We start from the raw sequence: 16617 nt of genomic DNA on the forward strand, positions 1-16617 counted from the left end.
GCTTGCTTGAATCCTGATGGTGCAATGAGCTCGGGACTCACGTCTGAGTATACCCTCCCACACTTAGTGTGGATAAAATCAATTTTGGAAAAGGTGATGGACAGAGTTTCTGAATGATGCAGAATACTCCTACCCAGTCAAGAGATCAGGGCTTGATCCATCACCGTTTTTTAGCTCACTGCACCATCCCAGCTTCAGAACCTGGCTATATGCAAATTAGTCTGTTCCTGTCCCAGTGCATGATGGGAACAGGGCAAACCAAACTACCAAGCCAATTCTTATACTGGGAAGGAGACAAGCTACCGGGGACCGGTTTCTGGCATTTCAGCCGTCGTTGGCCCGGCTTGCTTGAATCCTGATGGTGCAATGAGCTAGGGACTCATGTCTGAGTATACCCTCCCACACTTAGTGTGGATAAAATCAATTTTGGAAAAGGTGATGGACAGAGTTTCTGAATGATGCAGCCGAGGCCGACGACGGCTGAAATGCCAGAAACCGGTCCCTGGAAGCTTGTCTCCTTCCCAGTATAAGAATTGGCTTGGTAGTTTGGTTTGCCCTGTTCCCATCATGCACTGGGACAGGAACAGACTAATTTGCATGTAGCCAGGTTCTGAGCTGGGATGGTGCAGTGAGCTAAAAAACAGTGATGGATCAAGCCCTGATCTCTTGACTGGGTAGGAGAATTCTGCATCATTCAGAAACTCTGCCCATCACCTTTTCCAAAATTGATGCAGGGAATGTAGCCATTGCTAGGTGTAATATTCTGAACCTAGCAACACTGCTACGTAATTCACACTTTGCAGAAGTGAAGGGAGAAGTCGAACATGATTGTATCGACTTGACTTAATACGGTACAAAACCACGTCCTGACATAAGAGAAGAGCTGGTAATTGATTCTGAATATGAGCTATTTGTAGATGGCTCATGTATGAGACATGAGGAAGGAGGTTTGAGTGCTGCCTATGCAGCGTGCACGTTGGGGGGTCCAATTGAAGCATCCTATTTACCTGGAGTCGAGTCGCACAAGTAGCCAAATTGGTTGCATTGACAAAAGCCTGAAAATTTGGGAAAAATTGGAAAGTAACCATATACACGGATAGCCAGTATGGTTATGGGGTTGTGCACGACTATGGCCAATTATGGATGCAAAGGGAGTTTCTGACTTCTTCAGGTAATCCTATTAAAAATGGTCATTATGTAAAAGATTTACTTGAAGTAATCCAATTGCCAAAAGAAGTGGCTGTGGTCAAGTGGGCTGCTCACAAATCTGGAAATGACAAAGTGACAGCTGGTAACCGATATGCTGACCAGTTAGTCCAACATTGCGCAAAATTTAAAATGGCTGTAAATAAGAAAATTGAAGTGGGCGGAAACAGTTGCCAACTTATGTTGCTTGAAGGTGTAAGAATGTAGGAAGAAGTGAGAGACTTGAAAAATGAAGCAGAAAAGCAGAGTGGAGAAAGATAGGCTGTCAGAGAAGGGTTGAAGATGGGGTCATTGTTTTCCTTGATGGTAGGCCTGTGTTACCAGACTATTTGCTTGCTCCTATGGCTAGAATGTTCCACAGAGATTCCTATTTGGGAAGAGATGCATTGATACGTCTGTCCAGACAGTCATGGTTCAATGCAAAATTTAGGAACATTGCAGAAGCACTTTGTCATAGATGTTTAATTTGTCAACAAATGAATCCTGGAAAGAAAGCTGTAGTGTTACCAGGAAAGATTGGGAAGGCAGAGGGTCCATTCATACGATTGCAGATTGATTTCATCCAGTTACCCCCTTGTCGAGGAATACAATACATTCTTGTCATTGTCTGCCTATTTTCAAAATGGGTGGAAGCTTACCCCACACGTAGGAATTATAGCATCACTGTAGCCAAACTCCTACTCAGAGAACTCATACCACGTTTCGGTTTTCCAGTAACGATTGAATCAGACCGAGGAAAACATTTTAATAGTAAATAATTAGCCTAATCGGTGAAGCATTCAATGTTAAACAAAAGCTGCACTGTGCATACCGCCCAGAGGCTTCTAAAGTGGTAGAACAACTGAATGGCACAATCAAGTCGAGATTGGGAAAGATGTATGAATCTACTCGATTAGAGTGGCCAGATGCTTTACCTCTTGTTCTGATGGGACTCAGAAGTATTCCAGACCGGAACACAGGCTTGAGTCCTCCTGAAATACTAATGGGAAGAGCAATGAGGCAAGCATGGGTGCCAGGACACAAGCTGATAAATATATCTGATGATTTAGTACTGGAGTACTGCAAAGAACTGGCTGACCAAGTGCGTTCTATCTCTCACTAGGAAGGGGAAGACGCTGTCGCCAGACAAGCAACTCCAGCACATGACCTGAACACAGGTGACTGGGTAGTGCTAAAGGAACATACTCGAAAATCTTGCCTTGCACCGAGGTGGGGAAAACCACAACAAGTAATTCGGGTTACCACCACAGCTGTAAAGTGTGAAGGAGTTCCACACTGGATCCATGCCAGTCACTCAAAAAGAGTGACTGAACCTGATGAAACTGAAGCTGAAGGTTGTGCAGCTGAGGGGTATCAAGATATTGATACTGATCTAGCTGTAGAGGAACAACCAAGCACCAGTCAAGATGATTGGATTCCAGTAGTTGAAATACCTGCAGAATACATGAGAACCAGAAGTCAGACTTACTTAGACAGTCAGAGTGATAGTGAGGACGAGATAGGTCTAGAAGAACGTACTCAGATTAAAGAAATCCAAGCCAGTAGTAATTCTGAGGAGTAACAGATAAGGAAAGATCAGAATACTCAGACAAATTGCACTCGACCAAGAACTCTTGAGTCTGAGGAGGGACAGATAAGTAATAGGGCGAGAGCTCTGGCAGAAGAAAATCAAGGGTTCGAAGAGCTTGAGCAGGGCCAGATAGGAGTAGAAAATGTGTTCAGGAAGAAGAAGGTGAATCAAATCAAAGTCAAATTCAGCAGAACTCTGAACAAGGCCAGATTAGTAACCAGGCAGAAGAAACAGAAATAAGAACTGGACCTAGTCAGAAAGAAAGGGATACAGAAGACAACACTGAAATAGATGTGCCACAATTGAATGAAAATAAGAAGATACTGGAAGAAGGCAAGAGCACAGTGCCAGCTAAAAGACTCAGGAAAGGAGACAAGTGGCCTAGGTTTGTCAAAAGACTGAGATTCTGTCTAAAGACAATAAATGAAGAACCAGAACAAGTAAATGAAATAACTAGTCAAGCTGAACAGTCTACGATACAACCAAGAAGGAGAAGTCCACGACTGAAAAGACTGAATAATAAATTCAGAGGCCGTGAATGGACTTGCATTGTTCTTGAAGATTTTGAAATCTTAGAAATAAGTGACGAAAGTGATGACAAATTGATTGCTGACCAGACTGACGGAGAAGTGAGACCCACTTGAAAATTTCACAGGGTAAAAGACTGTGTAAAAGCTACAAAAATGGGTTAGGTCTCGTTGGTCAGAAATGGCAGATCGTACTGTTAATGGTAGACCAAAAAGAAACTATTTAAAAACATGCTGTAGAATATGCATATGTAGTATAGCAATAGTACTCATAGTATGATTAGGACTGACAATAGCTATTCCTTACATAATGAGTAGAGACATGAAGAATAATACTAATGAGCTACAAATGATAGACACATCTAGAAGAATAGATACACAAGAGAAAGCACTTACATTAAACAACAGAAGGTAGATTTAGAAGCATCAGATGAGGAAGGACTACATTATACTAGAATTAAAAACAGAACTCACTTAAATGTATTTGCAAACCTATAAGTGCACTATGTAGAAGCTATGGAAATAGAAGATTGCTATGTTTGTATGAAGTTACATACTTCAGTAGCCGAAGGTGTGACTTACCACCATTTACCGCTAACATATGGTATTTCATGTACTATTTTAGCTAGCTTATTCTATAAGAAAGGATCTTTGCAGTATTATTATTCTAATTCAGATGTGATATTTTCTGAACTTCCTATACGTAGTAACCTGAATCCTGTACATACTAAGAGTGATGTAACACGTTATATGGGGGAATATTTTCTAACAATTGGTACAATAGATATAGCTGAAGCACACAAGAATGATTTAACATGCATATTCCGTGGAAAAGAGAAAATATTTTTGAATATGGTTGAGAAAAGGAGAGAGAATTTCCAAAGAAAAGCAAATGATAAGAACCATAAAATCTCTAAGTGGGATGCAAATATAGGGTTCACCCCAAATGGCAACACTCGTGCTGCTATGTTGCTGGATTTCGAAAAGAAAGGGAAACTCCGTCTCCATAGAGAAAGAACAAGTTATTATAACAATAAGTTCATTGGTCCCAGTGAATGTGAACACAATTATAAGGTAATTGGGGGTTGGGGTTTCTAAGATGGAACTGCACCTGTGTTTCCTTGAATGTATTTTATATGCGGAAACAAAGCATATTACAAATTGCCAGATCATTGGTATGGGAGCTGTTATTTTGGAATAGTATTCCCAAAGATATATCATGTAAACAAAATCACTGGAAACAATGAAGAAACTAATGGATTAATACGTAGCAAAAGAGCTAGTTTTGGAGAAATAATAGGTGATATATTTAGTGCATTGATACCTACAGTGGGAGTGGCTCTGAATAAGCAAAGAATTTTCAAATTGTCAACAGTAGTGGATCGGTTATCAACTGATACTGCTGGAGGGTTCTTAATGGTTAATGCCGAAATGGTTGCGATCAGATCAATGGTTTTACGAAATCGACTTTCTCTTGATAAATTATTAGCAAAAGAGGGCGTAGACTGTAGAATGTTGAAAGCGTAACATTGTTGCACTTACATACCTGACAAAAGTGTTGAAATTAAAGGGTATGTAAGAAATATTACACATTTGTAAAAAGAGCTCAAACCACTGGAGGTTGATAGTGCATGGAAGAGACTTACTGATGGTCTCTCCTCTATAGATAGTTGGCTTTCCAATGTAGGTAAAAGTTTTGTAGGTAGAATACTGATGCAAAATTCCTGCATTAATGTCTGCGGACAATACCCTGCTCCTCTCGAAATCACCTATGGGGATGCAGCGTATCCTAGAGGAATTCGGTCAGTTCTGTAAAAGGAGGAATCTGGTGGTTAATATTTCAAAGACCAAATATATGGTATTCAATGCAAATACCACCAATTGCCCTCATACCACATTGGATGGAAGACCACTAGAGAGAGTCTCTGTTTTTGAATATTTGGGACTCTCTCTAAAGGATAAAATGGGGTGGTCCTCCCACAATATTAAGGTCAACCTAAAACTGACCCAGGCCACAGGTGGAATCCTAAAGCTTTATAAAACCTCGACCTCAAAGATCATAAGCCCCTCAGCAGAAATGTATAAAATACGAGCTAGGGGATAAGCTATATACGGGGCAGAGTTGTGGGGGCATCGTCCGGTCAATGCACTCACAGTTACTAAAAATAATTTTATGAGACAGATTCTAGGTTTACCTAAGAATACACCTACCACCCGGCTTAGAATGGACCTGGGTATTAGTCCAATAGCAGATTTGATCTCGTCACGCCCACTGTTATATTGGCGACGCCTCTGAGGCATTCCAGAATTTGCCCACTATAGGAACGACTTAAAAGCTGTGCTGTCAATTATGGGGGCAGGTAAAATCCCTTGGTTGTAAGGGACACGGCGAGTTCATTGGGGATGGGAGATCTTTGTTCAAAACCTGAAACTGCATGCCCTGAAATCCCCCAAAAAACCTTAGCATCTGCCTTGAAAGACTACAGTTTGGGATGTGCTGTGCAGACAATTGATGCCTCTTCTTTAACTTAAGAATTCTTGAACCATAAGTGACAATACAAATTTGAAGAAGCAATCGACACTATGCAACCAGTATTACTTAGAAAGCTCTATCTACTATTTAGGTACGGAACCCTCCCACTCAACGCTCGCACAAACAAGTGGGAAGGCGGGGTAGGCCGCCTTTGCCCTGGGTGTTCAGTGGAGGAAGAAACTGCTATACATGTGGTATTCTTCTGCCCAGCATATAGGAGTCACAGAACAAGATGGGTGATCCAATTTTGTAAAAATATGGGTATCAATAATTATAGAGAAACTTTCAGAATTTTAAAATCAGATACTGACCCAGTTACTGTTGCTGTAATATCGAAATTTCTATTTGCAATGTGGTCAAAGAGAAGGTATCTGTTAGCTGTAGGTTCTGTGAACTTGTAACCTGTATGTAGACTTTTAATATGGCAATGTGCTAATGAAGAGGGCTTTTTCTGCATTTTCTTTAAACTCCTCCCCAATGTAATCTGCCTGAAATGAGGGCAAATGATGAATGGACTCCCTTATCTTATCCTTTATCGGACACTATGTATTGGATGGGCATTTTATGCTTGCGATGTTTTTATAATCATTTTTTAATTCAATTTTATTATCCATACATTAATTTATATTTTTAACACATATTTTATAACTTTTTCCAAGACTGCTGCTATTAATGGCCTTTCTCCCTATTTGGAAATATTGTATTCTTACAGTGTTCATATCTTTGCACCTGTGAATTAGACTCTTCCTTGTTTTTTTCTTTATTTTTTTAATCTCTCTTGATTGTAAAAGCTGTATTTTTTCCTATGTATTTTTATGGCCATACTGGCCGAAATAAAGTTATTATGAATGGAAAGAATACTGATTCCAATGGTGGGAATATGCCTACGGATTTTAGGGATAACAAGTTGTTGTAAATGTCAGATGCACAAAAAGACATATACAGTACATAAGAGAGGGAAAAAGAGAAATATTGATGAGCTTGAATTAGAAGAGTTGAATGGAAATATAAACAAGAAAGTGAAAAACTTTCACACAAACAATGAGAAGAAACAAAATAGAAAGTTTGAAGAAATTGAGGTGGGTGAAATGTGAAAAGTTGGCTTCTGTTTCATTAATTGGTGATGATATAAAATATTATCAAAGAGGGGATTGATGGAGCAAGGATCCGCACGTAATGCGACTTGCTTGAATTCAGTCCTCTCAACATAACGTTCATGTGCTAACCAACATGTTGTTTTATTAATATTGCATTTCACAAAAACATTGGGTATCTAGAAGAAGCTTGCATATATGCTTCTACTAACAATCATCTGCTTGCACACAAAATGCCCGCTGCTACGCGGGATTTCTTACTGTGCATGTGTCTGTCACACTCACATGACATGAGTATTCTTTGCTTGGAGGGAATCTTAGGCTTCTGCGCATTAAGACTAAGATGGCTGCTCTGTGTTACCGCATGCATGAAGCTTGCACTGCTGCTTTTGCTAAGCTGTTTGTTCTGCCTAATTCTTAATGCAATAGTTAATATAAAGTAATGGGAATAGAAATAAGTGGTATACAGTCCATTCATTATTTCTGTGTTCTAAAACTATTTCTTTCTATTTTTTTCATGTAATGATAATCTGGAGCCCGAGAGGTGCTATTACTCCATCTTGAAAACCCACATGGCGCATGTCTGACTCTAAGGAGAACTGAAGTCATCTAACCTTGAACCATTGCCAAGCTACCGCGCACTAGAAGATGCGCATGGGAAAACAAACTTTTGAACCCAAATGGAAGAAAACTTGTTAATATGTTATAACAATGTATTTGTTAATAGAACATTCATTGTCGGGGGAATAAACAATACGTGGGAAAAATAAATTGATGGGCGGGAAAGCAAGCATTATTATTCATTCTGAAAGCTTCATTTTAGTGTGGTGTGATGACCTCTCCTCATCTTTTGTCCAATCAAAATTGGGGAACCTTACACTTGCAACATTGGGGGTTGGTACACTGACCTGGACAATAGTATAACTAGGGTAGGCTTAGCTAGTTAGTTAGTCCGACTTGTCCGAATAGCTGACCAGTCACTGACCCAACACACTCAATAGGTGATCGGGAGCAGAGGTGCTGGCGGCGCCCTCTGTCAGAAGGTTCGAAACCCAGACCAGGGTTTGAGAGCTGATTTGCTGACGAAGCACTTTGTCGGAGAAATTGATAACTCTTCCGGGTTCTGGCTGTTAGCTGCAGAGAGGGAGTAACACAGGCTTTTGAACTTTAACTGTGGGTGCCGGTCTTAGCCTGTGGTGGTCCTGTCTTGATCCAATTTGGCTTTACCTGTCCTGATTCTGATCTGCACCTGCCTGCCTTTATGGTGCCTGCACTTTCGGGGTTCTGTGCTCTAAACTGACCCGTGGCCAGGGTTAGTTCTTCACACCATTCTAGGTAAATATTAAATGTTGGTACTATCATTGTTCTGATTCCTTCTCTTTTCCCAACCTCTTGTCAAATGCGTAAAGTCTGCTTTATAAGAACTCTGCATTATTTCATTCTAATTGTTATTTTCCTAATTGAGAATTTCCTATTATTCAATGCTTGGATTATGACAATTTAAAATAATTTAGATAAAGAGTTTTAAACCTTTTCCGAGTTGTGGTTATTTTATGAGTGCAAATATTACTATTCTGCCTATTATTCTAACTCCTTTGATCCCTTAGGACTTTAGGTACCGATGACAAGGATTGGTAAGTCACTGGTATAGGTCCTAAATTAAATTTATAAATCACTGATTAGAGTAAGTGCACAGGTTATCTGATTAAATCTCATAATATGTTGTTTATGGGTCCAGGTGAGTATGGTAATCTGAGTCGGTTGACCAGCGCAGCTCTATCAGCTTAATTTGTAAAATACCAGGTGACGGGTCCAAATGTTTTACTTAGACGCCCTTCAATGGCACTACTGAATATTGGGGCTGCCGAATGCCAAGTCTATAATCTAGTCTTTATTCCACCAAATGCTTCTTTCATATGCCAACATACACTTACTGCCCCTTTGTCTTAGTCTTGTAAATTCCTTTTCAATCCTGCTTTTTTCTATTTGTCACTAATTTTTCATATCTCTATTCCTCCTTCCTTTGCCCGTTTCTGCTGTTTTTCTCTGTTGTTTTAGGTCAAGCTTTTATGAGCTAAAATTAGTCCTGTTCCCTAAAAATGAGAGGCTCAAATGTTAAGTTTATTTGCACATCCATATCAATAAACATGGAAAGGGAAAAGTGCCTTCTTTGGTCCCGAGGACCAGTGTTCAGGGCTGTGCAGGATGACATTACTATGCAGGAAGGAAAGAGTTGGTGTGTTGCTAGGACACAAACAAGATAACTGTTGAGGCGCCTAACACTAGGCGCTCCAAGGCAGGAACGTAGAACCTGGGAACACGCATGGAAGCTGCACTCTTGTTGACATATTAATGACAGAATAATTAGTACAGAACACTGAATGTAGGAAAATATGACACCACAAACAGATACCACACAGACGCATGAAAATGCTCTGAAATAAAACAAGTACTATTGAATACATTACAGAAATACACTATAGATTACAGAGGTCGAGAATAATGAAATTCTTCCTGGAAGCCGAATGTCCACTGTTACATTGTCGTAACAGGGAAAATGTAATTCTGATTTTGAGTCCTATCAGTGATCCCATACGGTGGATTTGACAAATAAATAGCGCGCAAATCTTTAAAGCTTGTGGAGCGTATTAATGTTACAGGTGTAAGTAAAATTGAGTTGCTTTAGGATTAGGGCTAGAAAAGCTCCGTAGCTAATCCTAGGCAGAGAGAGTAGATGCCACCAAATGTATTCAGAGCCGAAATTCTCTTAAGGTTCCATTTTATACCAGATCCCTCTGATAGCTTGCTGATGCTGCGGTCTGGTCTGGACAGGTCCTTTATTTCACCGGGCATTTCTAGTGTGGACCGGAGCCTCGTGAGGCCGGGTTTGAAAGCCCAGGGACAATGGTTGTGCCTCTGTCGCTCACCCCAACTCCACAAGGTGAATTGCAGCGGAGAGAGGGGATATGGGCTGAAAGGCAGACAGAAAGTGATCAGAGAGGGAGAAGAAAGAAAGAAAGAAAGAAAAAAAGAAAAAAGAAAGAAGGAAAGAAGGAAAGAAGGAAAGAAGGAAAGAAGGAAAGAAGGAAAGAAGGAAAGAAGGAAAGAAGGAAAGAAAGAAAGAAAGAAAGAAAGAAAGAAAGAAAGAAAGAAAGAAAGAAAGAAAGAAAGAAAGAATGAGAGAAAGAAAGAAAGAAAGAATAGGGAAAGAAAGAAAGAAAGAAAGAAAGAAAGAAAGAAAGAAAGAATAGGGAAAGAAAGAACGAAAGAAAGAAAGAAAGAAAGAAAGAAAGAAAGAAAGAAAGAAAGAAAGAAAGAAAGAAAGAAAGAAAGAAAGAAAGAAAGAATAGGGAAAGAAAGAAAGAAAGAAAGAAAGAAAGAAAGAAAGAAAGAAAGAAAGAAAGAAAGAAAGAAAGAAAGAAAGAAAGAACGAACGAAAGAATAGGGAAAGAAAGAAAGAAAGAAAGAAAGAAAGAAAGAAAGAAAGAAATAAAGAAGAAAGAAAAAGAATAGGGAGGGAGGGAGGTAGGAAGGAAGGAAGTAAAGAAGGGAGGGAGGGAGGTGGTTTGAGTATCTTTGCTAGGGCTGATTTTGGTTGCCCGGTCCAGACTTGGCTGTAGTAGTCATTCAGTAGACTTTATAAAGTACTCACTAGTAATGATGCAAGTGTGACCAGGGCTCTAGCGCAAGCAGAAGTTATAAAAGATAGCCATAGTGGGGAGCAATCAGCCCCTTATGACCCTCCGCCTAATGCAAGCAAGAAAAATGCCCCGAAGGCCCCTGATTGCGTTGACAAAAATAGTTTGAGCACAGGGAGACACTGACACACTAAGGCCGGCTGTACTAAGCCAGGTATGCTCCAGGTATTCACATTTAACACCTATTTTTTTCATCTGCTCACCACTCAATACTGTCACGGAAGCACAGGAAGCATAACCTGTAGCCAGACCCTACAGCCCATACTGTGTCATAAGTTCTAAGTGTAAGAGTCATGCAGCTATTCTCACTACCCGCAATTCCGTGATAATTTGGGACATTAGATACAATTACAAATGTAGACTTAAGAAATATGGACTACAAAGAAAAGTGTACACTACAAAATATTGACAATGTAAGAAAATCTCGCCCAAAAAATACTGATGGTTAACCAACCCCGCTTGTCGTGCCCAGACAATGGCACTAGGACCCTGGGGACCCAGAGTTGGGGACAGGGGACACCGGACACCACATCCGGTCAGGGGAGGGGACGAGGGGAAAGAATGGGCTAGAACCTCGGGGTGAGAGGTCGCAGTGGCAGCGCGCTGTATCCTGTATGCAATAAGCTAATAAAGTTACCTGAGTAACCAGCATCTTGTCCTGCGTGTGTTTCTGGGCCGGGGAACACGACACCGCTAATCCTTTCGTCCCACATATAAAGACTCTTATAAAACATCATTAGTTGTTCAACAAGCGAGTAGTGTACTTGGCAGGTATTAGAGCATTTTTACATTTCAGATTCACTTTAGTTACAAGTACTTCACGGTCAAAACTTTACATTGAACACGTTTTTCTATATTTTATGCCAGTTTTTATTTTTGTGGTATATATTTTCACATAAAGCCAATAGGTCCTCAGCCCCACCCATACTGGCTCTCTAAGGAGCAGATACTCTGATGACTAGAACATGGTGTAAAGCAGCAGCGCCTTTGAGGCCAGGTGCAGTAAGGAACTTTGCAATTGCATGTTCTACGATTAAAAAATCACAAGCTGAGCAAGCACAATATGACTGTTTCAAATGTACAAACCTATATTTACGAGCTCGAAAAAAATCTGACATGCAAAATTGGGTTTGTGATCCATACCAAATTGCAATGTGGTAGGGGTATTTGTATTTGTATTTTGTATGTGACATTTATAAAGTGCAACTATCGCTCCGAAAGGAGCATCCTGACGCTATAGAACTTTAATGTACATTGGTGGAATTATACGGCAGCCATACCAAAGGGATCTGATAGACTGAAGATGCAAGTTTTCAGTTGTTTTCTGAAAGCTGACTCTTGCTCTACAAGTCTGAGATCCTTGGGCATTGCATTCCAGGCCTTGGAGGCCAGGATAGTCAGAGTTTTTCCTTCCTTAGATTTATATGGATTCTGCGTACCACCACCAGGTTGCCCCCTGATGATCTCAGTTTTCTGGGTGGGGTGAAAAAGAGCTGTTCCTTCCAAATTGAGATTCTGTATGCCTTGGTTTGTGACCACATCACGAAAAAGATTCAGATAGCCCAGGTCCAACGCTTGCTCTTTTTCAGAGTCAAGTCATACCCCCATGCCCCAAGTCTGACTTTGGGATTTTGTCGCAAGCCCATCTTGATGGAAGAAACTCCCTGATTCCTAGTGATCCAGATACCCACTTCTTGCCACTAAAGCTGCTGGACTGATAAAAGTCTGAGTAACATTTAACTTCACCCCTTCACTGCAGCTACTGCTACCAATATCCACCCTCATCACTTTCAGTACTTACTGTGCCATCTTCAAGCACCATTGACTCAGCACACCCAAGTAGAAAACACCAATCCCTCTCTCAGCTAACGTCTCACACCTGTCTAACTCCCACACAGCTCCTGTAGCCGAGTGTGACCATATCCACATCTCCTGCTGAATATCCCATTTATGTCTTGCAGAATAGGTATCAATCTTTCAAATACCTCAGTTCACCAGAAATATATATCTATTCCTTCATGCGTGATGTCCTTAGAGGCTACTGAGCTGCGTGCTAGATATACGACAGAGAAGTATCACAGTCTTCTGCAGTAACTGTAGGCAGGCATTGCAAGGTAAGACATCCTCCTTCTAGCATTTTCATCCTTCAGGGAGAGTGCATTCAAGGTCCTGGCTAAAAAGATGTCAACCTTCTGGCCACATAGTACTTGCTCTTCACCTAATAAACCACATCAGTTTAAAGTGTTACCTCAGTGGTACATCTGGCTCGAAGCTAAAGCTGCATCTAGCTAAACCTAAATAGCAGTAGCCGACAGATTGGATAAAAAAAACTTCACAATTTGTGTCTGAAACTTTGACAACTCAAGCGAATTTACAAAGTTTGAAGAAAAAAAGGTGTTACCAAATCCTGCAAACAATAAGTTGTGCAATGCAAACTCCATGTTTTGGGAGTGATTGTGTGGGAAAATATGTTAAAGCAACTATTCTTTGTGGGGAAACGTGCTGGATGCTGGATGCTGGAGGTCGATGTTGTACAAAGCAGACCAATTTCACCACTTGGTGACTATATTAGGTTTGGTGCCAATACAAGACTTTGACAATCGAATTATGCATTTCACACACCCCTAAAAGTTCATAGTGGCTGTAACAGATTTGTTCTTTGAGAGATTTGGAGAGCGAGGACGTATATTTGGAGCAGTTCTATAAAAGGTCAATTGCTGGAGTTGCTGTTTTAGTTGAAGTTTAGCGGTGTTCGCTCTTGCAAAACATGTATGTTAATATTTACAGTAAACTGTTCACCTGTTATTTTTAAGTGTGATGAATCTCACTGTCAAAATAAAAAATAAAAAATAAGAACTCACAAACCTTCTTTTAGATGCACTGCTTTTCCTCTGTCTGTATACATTTACCCACTCTTCATCGCAAAACTCGCATTTACTTTTTTTTTTTTAGTTTATTTATTTTCCTATTTTCAATATGTTAATCCTAGTTCTTTTCCCCTTTATATTTTCCTCGTTTTCACTCAGTAATATTGTGGTCCTTTCAGAGAAAGAGGACTCATTTTCATTTTAGAACTGTACATTTTTGTATTATTTCAATTACATTTGACATGCATTTCTGAATGCTATCAATAGCACATGGGTAGACTGTGCTTTGCACTCAGCTGAGATTCTATGAATTGTTTTGAGGACTTCCCTGTGTCATTAGAACCTTTTTTAGCTAATAACTGACCATCATGGGTGATTTGAAGAGGCGCATAATCAAGACTCACGCTCCCTCATAGAAGCTCTCTCTAATTAAGGAATGTCGCAATTGGTATCCGCCCACCACTCACAGAGCCGGCCATACACTGGATGTTACTTTTACTAATGATATTAGGCTGGCCTACGAAAAATCACCCCTATCAGCTGGTCTGATCACAGTGCCGTAGCCTTTTCTCTCTTATCCTTATCCTCAGCCAGAAGTAATCAACCCCCTCGCACCATTGACTAGGTCAAGAAGTTGGAACGGAGTTTCGGCCGAAGCATTGTCCAGGATACTAAATAGTATACCCTGTGAAATCTCAGATAACACAGATAGGGGGGCAGTGGCCTTTGCTGAGTGGCTGGATAGGGCAGCCAATAAATTGGCTCCATTTAGGGCAGTTACGCAAAAAGACTCTCATCATCAGCCCCCTGGTACAATGACAAGCTTAGAATGCTTAAGCAGGCGTGTCGCTGTCAAGAGTGATCACGGAGAAAAAAACAAGAAGAGCAAGAAAAAATGTCATACAGAAAGATCATTAAAAATACAAGGTTGCTCTAATTGAGAAAAAATCTAAACATTGAATCGAAAATGCCTCACCTGCTAGAGGACTCTTCAGGGTAGTGCAGCAGATCTCTACCCTGCAGGTCGGGAATTAGCCGGAGGGCTTTCATCTATTTTGCATTCAGTTAGTAAATTTCCTTCATTCTAAAATCATAGACATCCATGAAGGGTTCAAACTATCCCCTAATTTGTCCACACAGTTAAGTCCTACCACACAGCCTCAACTGACACCTCAAGGGATGTCCGCGCAAATAGGTCAAGAGATCAAAGTTTTATCTACATTTCCAACTCTCGCCCCTAAGATGGTGGAACACTATCTTCCTAATACAAACACAGGGTCACCTCTGGAAGTCTGCCCTCCAGCAGTTCTTTGCCTGGAGGCCAGCACCATAGCTCATCCACGTTCCAATTTAATGAATAAAGTGATCATATCCTGATCCTATCCCTGCAGTTGGAAGGAGGCAATTAATAGGCCCCTTGTAAAGAAATCAAATCTGGATAGCACAGCCTGCAAAAAATATCGCCAGATCTCTTTACTTCCTTGTCCATCAACTATTTTTTAGAGAAGCACCTTCAAATCCATCTGATGGAAATTGCAGAATAGCAGCATTTACTGAAGGACTCTCAGTTCGGCTTTAGGAGACATCATGGGACAGAAGTTGCACTGATCCCAGCCACAGACTGTATCAAGAGTTTAGTGGAGGAAGGACAGGGTGTGGTTCTGGTACTCTTGGACCTATCAGTGGCATTTGATATTATCTCGCCTATGTTGCTGTTGTATCGACTTCAAGGCCTGGGTATCTCTCACCAAGCAATAGCCCTTCTGTCTTCATTCCTTAGGATAGATCTCCAACGGTGAAGGTACAGCACTTTTTCTCAGAGGCCTTCTCCATGCCTATTTGAGAGCAGCAGGGCTCATAATTGAGCCTCACCCTCTTTAATCTTTATGTGGCTCTCCTGGCGGCAATAATTCATGCATTCGGAATGAAGGTAGTGTCATATGCTGATGACACTCAAAATATTGTGTAAATTCCCAATAATTCATGCTCGTTAGCAGACAATGTTTCATGATGAATGTCTGCAATGGCAGATTGGATGTCCCATATTTTTCTTAAAACTCAACTGGAAAAAGACAGCAGTGCTGATTTTGGCACAGGATTGTCAAGCTGGAACAGTAGCTGCTGGCCAGAATCTTTAGAATCTTGCCTGACCGCGGGGAAGAAGGCTAAGAAGTTTGGAGTTCTGATAGATACCGAAATCAACCTCAATGCCCAGGCAAATCGTATGGCAGCAACCTGCATCTGGATTATAACGATGCTTAAGAAAATCTTTCTGCGTATTCAGCAGTCCGCCTGTAAGCAGGTCACTCTTGCCCTTTTAATGTCCTGACTGGATTACTGCAACTCAGTATACCTGGACTCTAATAAGATCATGCTGCACAGACTCCAGGTTATACAAAATGACCTGACCAGATTAATACTAGATAGCCCTAGGTGCCAGTCTGCCATCATGGGACTGGAGGCATTACACTGGCTGCCGATTAGAAAGCGCATTATGTTTAAATCTCTCTACAATGTGCACAAGGCTCCTTATCTCCTATGTCTAATGAGAATACAACCTATGTTCAGATGGTACACCCCAGGTAGGAACCTGTGATCAGCACATCAATACCAGCTCATGGGGCTGATAACTAAAAGAAAGAAATGGGGTGATAGAGCATTCCCAACGGGGCGAGTAGACTCTGGAACATCCTTCCACAAAACCTAAGGGCCATTCCTCAGTTGATGCCCTTTAGGAAGGCACTCAAGACCTGGCTATGCCCTCTTTAGACTATGTCTCTGCATCCAGAGGTACAGCAGGTCTCCTCCAGACGGTTGTCTATAGCACTTTGTTGCCTTTGGGGGATTGTTTGCACTCCACGATTTTCAAATCAAAATCAAATCATTTTTAAACTGTCTGCTTGTGGACACATTCTGCCCATTTGCACATTGCAGTATTGGCGGCCATCTTTCCTTCTGCAGATCTCAAAAGGCAAGCTTGAGTGATGAAAAGTATACTCACATTCCAGTCAATGGTGGAGAAGAATAGGTGTCGCTTAATCTCCTCAACCCCATCAAGCCCTGCTCCTGCCAAAACATACCAAGCAGAAATACATTAGTGCAATTTGACAAAGAAAGTTTTC

General features: G+C 40.9%; 1 protein-coding gene across 1 annotated transcript in view; it reads right to left on the bottom strand.

The window, feature by feature from the left end:
- LOC147708562 (ribosomal protein S6 kinase alpha-2) overlaps nucleotides 1-16617 on the bottom strand; it is a 1617317-nt gene that overhangs the window by 575638 nt on the left and 1025062 nt on the right. Inside the window, exon 11 of the mRNA XM_086927240.1 lies at nucleotides 16497-16561. Coding sequence (XP_086783366.1) covers nucleotides 16497-16561 — 65 coding nt within the window. The remainder of the gene's footprint in view (nucleotides 1-16496; nucleotides 16562-16617) is intronic.

The sequence above is a fragment of the Lissotriton vulgaris genome, chromosome 6 (genome assembly GCF_964263255.1).
Source record: "Lissotriton vulgaris chromosome 6, aLisVul1.2, whole genome shotgun sequence".
Taxonomy (NCBI): Eukaryota; Metazoa; Chordata; class Amphibia; order Caudata; family Salamandridae; genus Lissotriton; species Lissotriton vulgaris.